Raw genomic sequence first — 7,699 nt, 5'->3', positions numbered from 1 at the left:
TATAAATCCTTCTCTGTATACAGATGATTTCTTTTATGATACAATCCACATGATTGCACACAGATGAACAAAACAACAAAACTTGATTCAAATTTAAGTTGGAAATTCCTTAAGCACTAGCCAGATGATTCTCAAAGCCCAGTGATGCAGGTCAGGTAGTAAATGCCTGGTCATTGGGTAATTTTGTCATTATGGGTAGTACCAGCTGGAAAATAGTAATCTGTCCAGACTTGGGAGGAAGTTACAGGCAGGAGATACATAACTAATTTTACAAGTACAAGTAAAATGAAGCTCAACTTAACCAATCTGGAAAAGGTCTCACAAGGCCTGAGGCATCTTGTAAGGTTTATTGATGTGATGAAGCCCGATTCCCAGTATTACCCTTTGGCCTTATCAAGTTGGTTGTACCACAGGAGTTAAGGCACTTCCACAGTCCTTGTGTGCCTTACTCTGCAAGTGTCTCAGACACACCTTCACTTGATGAGCATTTATGTTATGCCTTTTTTTTTTTTCCTTCTTTTGAAATGAGTTATTGAGTATCTTCATTTAGTAGGTATCCTTGAAAAGGTCTCTTGCCTTGGTGACTAAACCTGTAAAGTACAGTCTTTGAAGAAGGGTAGTTAATTTAATAGAAGTTATCTTGACTTCTACTATCATCAGTTTTAATCTGAAGGCAGAAATGAATAAATCTCTTACTAACTGTGATTTCAATGGAATCTCTTGGACTTCGTTCGACATTGTGCTACTTAAACACAGCCAGCTCATCTTATCATGTTTTTCTCTCCCTCAGAGCTACTTTACATGTCTTGGAAGTACAAAGATGTATTTTGCAAACCCTTTCCAGGTCTTTGGTTCTAAAAATCACATAAAATCTCTCTGTGTGGTAAAAGCAAAGAATCAATTTTTCCTTAGTACACATTCTAATCAAAGATGCACCAGTTCTTCCTTCTTCATCCGAGCCACTGTGTACGTGTACGTGCAAACAAGCTCCATCTATTTATAGCTGTAACGTATGCAATAAAAGTTAAAAGGGGTCTTTTCATTGTCAAGGAGCTCCTTTTCTTGAAGATAATAGATCACTAAGGTTTACCTTAAAACACTAACATGGATAGGAAAGGCAAAAGCCTAGTTTCGTATCACCTCACAGAGGCTCAGTGCTGTAAACATCACAAATGTGATTAGCTCTATTTGCAGAGTGTATGTAGTTTATGTCTGTGCTAGTTATAGCACTGTCTTGAGGAGACCCACTGAGAGTGAGAAAAGAATAAAACCTAACCTCCTTTACTGTTTGCAGTAGGAAAAGCTGTTTTGTCTCGTCTGACATCTGGAGGGGAAATGCGGGATAAACAGATCCTTTGACAAGCCTTCGATAATGAAGAAAAATCTGCTTTTTTTTGTTGCTCTTCACATTTATAATAGGTTTTGTGGTTTTGTTTCAAATGAAAACACATGTGCCTGCTTTGAAATGGTACTGTAAAATTGGCAGAGATCTATTTTTTGCTGCAGATTTAACTTCTCCCCTTTCCTATCCTCATCCCCACAGGCCCGTGACAGAGGGTTAGACCAGATCAGTGGAGTCATGCGTCACACAGCTGTATCATGCTGGCAGCCTTTCCTGGGTCTGGCTGTGCTGCTATTCTTCATGGGCTCCACCATAGGCTGCCCGGCCCGCTGTGAATGCTCGGCACAGAATAAGTCCGTCAGCTGTCACCGAAGGCGTCTGATGTCCATCCCAGAGGGCATTCCCATTGAGACCAAAATCTTGGACCTCAGCAAGAACCGACTGAAGAGCATCAACCCTGAGGAATTCACGTCGTACCCTTTGCTGGAGGAGATCGACCTCAGTGACAATATAGTTGCCAATGTGGAGCCTGGAGCCTTTAACAATCTCTTTAACTTGCGCTCCCTGAGGCTGAAAGGAAACCGTCTGAAGCTGGTCCCCCTTGGGGTGTTCACTGGTTTGTCAAACTTAACAAAACTCGATATAAGTGAAAACAAGATTGTCATTTTGCTGGACTACATGTTCCAAGATCTGCATAACCTAAAATCCCTGGAGGTTGGGGACAATGATTTGGTTTATATATCACACAGGGCCTTTAGCGGACTGCTTAGCCTCGAGCAGCTCACTCTGGAGAGATGCAACCTCACAGCTGTACCAACAGAAGCTCTTTCTCATCTCCATAATCTCATCAGTCTGCATCTGAAACAGCTTAACATTAATGCTTTGCCTGCATATGCCTTTAAAAGATTGTTTCGCCTGAAAGACCTAGAGATAGATGCCTGGCCCCTCCTGGACATGCTACCTGCCAACAGCCTGTATGGTCTCAACCTTACTTCTCTCTCCATCACCAACACCAACCTGTCTGCAGTACCTTACTCTGCTTTTAAACATCTGGTTTACCTGACAAATCTGAACCTCTCTTACAACCCTATCAGCACCATTGAAGCAGGCATGCTTTCAGATTTAGTGCGCCTGCAGGAACTCCACATGGTGGGGGCCCAGCTACGTACCATTGAATCACACGCTTTCCAAGGGCTCCGATTCTTACGTGTGCTTAATGTGTCCCAAAACTTGCTAGAAACCCTAGAAGAGAATGTGTTCCATTCCCCCAAAAGTCTTGAGGTCCTCTGCATTAACAACAATCCTCTAGCTTGTGACTGCCGCCTCCTTTGGATTTTACAGAGGCAACCCACTTTGCAGTTTGGAGGCCAGCCACCGATGTGTGCTGGTCCAGACAGTGTCAAAGAGAGGTCATTCAAAGACTTTCACAGCACAGCTCTTTCCTTTTACTTCACCTGTAAGAAGCCCAAGATACAAGACAAGAAGTTACAGTACCTGGTGGTGGAGGAAGGGCAGACGGTGCAGTTGATGTGCAATGCTGATGGAGATCCACAGCCTACCATATCCTGGGTTACCCCCCGTCGGAGGCTGATCACAACTAAATCAAATGGAAGAGCCACTGTGCTGGGAGATGGCACCCTGGAGATTCGATTTGCTCAAGATCAGGACACTGGGATATATGTTTGTATTGCAAGTAACGCAGCTGGGAATGACACCTATTCAGCCTCCCTTATGGTAAAGGGGTTTACTTCAGACCGTTTCCTTTATGCCAACAGGACCCCTATGTATATGACAGACTCCAACGACACAAGTTCCAATGGAACTAATACAAACACCTTCTCTCTGGACCTTAAGACAATACTGGTGTCCACAGCTATGGGCTGTTTCACATTCCTTGGAGTGGTTTTATTTTGTTTCCTCCTTCTTTTTGTGTGGAGCCGAGGGAAAGGCAAACACAAAACCAGCATTGACCTCGAATATGTCCCTCGCAAAAACAATGGTGCTGTGGTTGAAGGGGAGGTTGCTGGACCACGAAGGTTCAATATGAAAATGATTTGATGGTATTCTGCTAGCAGTGCTTTTTCTGTGGCATTAAAACCAATTAAACCAACCTGGCATGTGGAATTGCTAGGTAGAAGCAGCTTAATGCAGCTGTCACTGTATCAAAAGGTTACATGAAAATGGAAAGACTATTTGTGGTTATACAGCAGAGCCTCCAGAACTTGAGGCAGATATGTCAGGGCCTTTCATAGAACTGGTAAATTGTACTAACTGTTTGCATTGCAAATATTGGCATTCTGGGGATATCAGCAATGAACCGCTGGCTCATGCTCATGGACAATTGTTCAACATTTTCTACCACTACAAAATGAAAAAGAAAAACCTACAGTGTAGGATTTACATATTTAAAGAAAAAGACACATTTGTCTAAAACATACTCTACAGTGAAATTTGTATCTATAGATCTCATTTGGTAAAACCTTGCATCATCCCTTCTAGTTGGTTCAACACCCCAAAAATTCATAGTTTTTTTTAAATCTACATCTATACTGTGTACATTTTAAAGCAATACAAATGAGAGGTTGTGCTTTTAGATATCCACCAATACTGACCCAAGTGTGATGTCACCCTCCTTTTAACTACCATCTAACCCAAATTAGACTCTTGTAGTTAGCAATTAGAAATAACATATTTTTCTCCTCATGTAGAAGGCCAGAGATGAATAGTTGAGAGAAAAACTGCTTAACTCTGTTGATCTTCTCTTCATAAAAATACAAGGCATGTGCCTAGTTTTGATACAGAATGGAATATTTTTTATATCTGTGATATCACACTGGACCAGTTTACTGTAACATAGCCCTGGATCTCATCCAGGGAAGGCAACCCACTAGACATTGCTGGCTTAGAGGAGTTGAGTTCACCTTGAAGAGAAAGAGATGTTTTTGTTAGCCCTGATTTTAATTTTAATTTTAAAGCTACCGTTAAAATGATAATATGTACTGGGCAAAAAGACGGAATGTAAGACATTCTGCATACTCCTTGGGAAATATGGTCAACTTGCTATTTGTACAAGTCAATTAAAACATACAACTGCTCTGCTGCTAGGAAGGAACTCTTCTCCAGTGCCAGGTAAGCTATGGTTGTCCGTGCATAAAATGGGGATTATAATACTAAAATAATTTTCAAAACATGGTAGCCACACAAAGGCTAACATACTGCCAGATATAGTGAACCTCTAGCCACTGTCATTCTCATCTTGTATATTTGTAGATAACACATAAACACAAAGCTAATTTCCAAGAACAGATTACTTAGCTATTCTTGATTCCATTTTAATAATTATGTGGTTAAGTTTCTTTCAGGGGCAGTATCTTAGAGCAAGAGGGACAAGTTTTTCCAGGTTTTAGGAAGCTTTTTTAATGAAGAGAACACAGAAGGGGAATGTTAGTTCAGTACAAGTAATCTTTTTTTTTGGTTTATGCCTCTAAACAAATCCTCAAAAGGCTCAGAACTGAAGGTTTATTCTTTATCATTGCTACTACTATTCTTATTTTTAAATTCTCAGCAATGGGAAGATACAGAGTTGCTCAGCCACCTCTCAATTTTCCAGCAATTATGAGCCATAGCTTTGTTGTAAGTGGTTGATAACAAATATAATTTATAAATTATTGGCATAACCTGGAGTAAGGCTAATAATGACTATGTACGTGTTTAGCCAAAATGAGTATGAAAATATTATAAGACAGAACATTCAGATTCATGTGATTAAAGAGCCTGTGTCCGATCTTAAAATTAGATTTCAGCACTTTGAAACCAAAGTCAGACGAAACTATAACGGGATGCATGTGCTTCTAAAATTAGTATTCACATTCCTTGGCAGAGATTTTCTAAGCAGGATAAAATTCTCCAACTGCTATCATGGGAAATGTGCCAAATGTTGTAAAATCCAGTTGTGGTCCCCAAGTGTACCCCTAACATCACTGTAGGACCCAAGGCTAGGCAGTTTTGAGAATCTCTTTTCTTAGTGGTTGATCTTTGGCTGCATCATTGCTCCATTTTAGGTCACCAAACTGAGGAGGATGCAAACATTAGAATTTTCTTCACTTTAGTTGGTTTTAAGTTTAGACTTGGGTTTTCTTGCTTCCTTTTTTTTTTGTGCTCTGAACTAGCTAGTTGGATATTTATGGAGATGCTTGAGACTAATCCTCTTTGTTCTATGACAGTTTGTGGAACTTTAATATAATGGAATAACCCCTGACTAAATTCCAACACCAGGGAAATTATTTTTGCTGATATAATAACCACCGCACTGAAGTCCAAAACTCTACTGTACCTTAATGTGGGCAGTTAAAGAAACAAATGGGGATAAAACGAAGTGTTTCTGAACTGCTCATTGAAGACATTTGCATGTGCCTTTCCCTCATAATTGTCATTTTTAACTAGTAATTTATTTCCCCTGCAGTCATTTTGTGTTAAATGAAATGTTAAAATCATGTTAAAAACAATGTTAGAAGCAAAACTTCTAAATTCTAGACAGTTGCAGCTGATTGCTTCATATTAAATGACACAATAAAAAAAAAAACCTCCAAAAAAACCCTAGAAAAAATGTGCTTTTAGGATTAATTATGAATTGCTGAATTCCCTTATTCCCTTAGAATGACTCTCAAAAGTGATTGCATTGTTAGTGCACTGCAAGGATTTCTGAGCAGTAATGTGCTTAGTTACCTATGTGAAATGTGTGCTGGTGATGAAAACACCACTTGCTCTTGCTGAGCATCACCTTGCAGAGCTGTCAGCGTTGTGTGTATCGCCTTGAGGTCAGTCAGTATTCAGTTTTTATGAATCAGTGTTTGTTCCCTGCCTCTAGCAATGTTCTACTTTTTGCAGCCTACTTATTTCACTATGGACTTGGCAAGGCATATGGCATCTCTTAACAGAAGCGAGAACAGCAAGACTCAGAGACAAGCTTTTGTCTTGCTCCATATAGTCTTCTTTATATGTATTCATGGGACATACGCTTACGGTGGCTGTTTTGCGTGAATAAGGAATACAGTGTCAGGGTCAGACCTAGGTAAGCACGGTTTTGGCAGTTATTTTAAGTGCAGAGTGGCTGAATGTCTATCCTGCCTCTTGAAGGAGTCACTTCTCCTTCACTTCTCCTTCTCTGCTAGAGACCAGGGAGACACCAGTTTATCTTACTGCAGAGGAGAAGGAATGGGCTGTGAGAAGGCATCTGACCTACATGGCTCCCCTATCACATATTCAGAAACAGGTGGACAGTGAACATCTGACACTAAAAGAGGGAACTGAGGTTTTTGCCCTACCTCTGACTCGTATACTAGCTGTTCCCTGCACTGGCACAAGGCCAAGCCTGAACTTACCTGATGGTCGGTGCAGTCAGACCCTGAGGAGCAGCAATAGTTTTACAGAAAAGGAGAAAACTGAAAATGACAAAACCAGCAGAACAACCTGAGAAAACAGGTACCACAGTACCCTGGTAAATAAGTCCTGTAAGAGCAGTGCTGAGCCTCCCACAAATATATTTTTAAGTCTACTTCCACAGACCGGTAACAGCTGGATGTACAAATGGTTAGACTTTCCATGAGTGAGTTAAAGGGGACACTGCAGCAATGTATTAAGAAAAGAGTTTGCAATGATATAAGGGTGGATTAAGACTAAGCAGCACCCCACCTCAGCCTTACGTTTACATTTTGAGCTGGTTTTCTCTTGGTTTTTTCCCCTTTTTCCTTTCTTATTTACTTGTAAGCATTTTTTTCAGAAAGGCTTTGTCCACAACATCAGCTCAGTTAAATGCAGACTGGGAGACTGATTTTACTCTCTGTACCCCCACTATGTCATCATGCGCACATGGTCCCAGTGCCAATAGAGTGAACAGCTCCAGATACAATTTGAATCAGCCAGGAGACTTTGAGCCCACACAGAGTACAAGCAGATGTCACTAGGTATTTTTTTTAACTAAACTTTTTTAAAATTAAGTTGACATCATTATCATAATGCCATTCAAGGTCTCTTTTTTTTACGTGAATCGTAGCTATCTTTTTTTCTGTATTTCTTGCATCATGGTATTGCATCACCTAGGATGGTAACAATTATAGCACCGTAAAGAAAATTAAGAAATTAAGCCACATTACACCCTCAACACTGCAAACTGTAGTTGAGGTATATGAGACACTGTAAAAAATCAGCATTAATATTTAATGGAAAGTCTTATCCAAACCTTGAGGTCGAAGGAAATACTGCTGTGGAGGAACTTTGGAATGTAGGCGATGTTGCAACTGAATCACATAAAAGATATGTAGAAATAGACTTTCCTACACCATGCCTAGTATCAGTTTC

General features: G+C 40.3%; 1 protein-coding gene across 1 annotated transcript; it reads left to right on the top strand.

Annotated features, from left to right (window-relative positions):
- Positions 1-1,579: 1,579 nt before the first annotated feature.
- LINGO2 (leucine rich repeat and Ig domain containing 2) lies at positions 1,580-3,876 on the top strand. The gene has a single exon (XM_010165640.1). The coding sequence runs from the start codon at positions 1,580-1,582 to the stop codon at positions 3,398-3,400; it is 1,821 nt and encodes a 606-aa protein (XP_010163942.1). The 3' UTR covers positions 3,401-3,876.
- Positions 3,877-7,699: the final 3,823 nt, after the last annotated feature.

Source organism: Antrostomus carolinensis, unplaced genomic scaffold (genome assembly GCF_000700745.2).
Source record: "Antrostomus carolinensis isolate BGI_N321 unplaced genomic scaffold, ASM70074v2 scaffold41843, whole genome shotgun sequence".
Classification (NCBI taxonomy): Eukaryota; Metazoa; Chordata; class Aves; order Caprimulgiformes; family Caprimulgidae; genus Antrostomus; species Antrostomus carolinensis.
The sequence above is the reverse complement of the archived record's forward strand: the minus strand, read 5'-3'. Positions and strand labels throughout refer to the sequence as shown.

What these genes read in the sequence shown, in the direction of transcription:
- LINGO2 (XM_010165640.1), top strand. Translation starts at nt 1,580, where the DNA reads ATGCGTCACACAGCTGTATCATGCTGGCAGCCTTTCCTGGGTCTGGCT.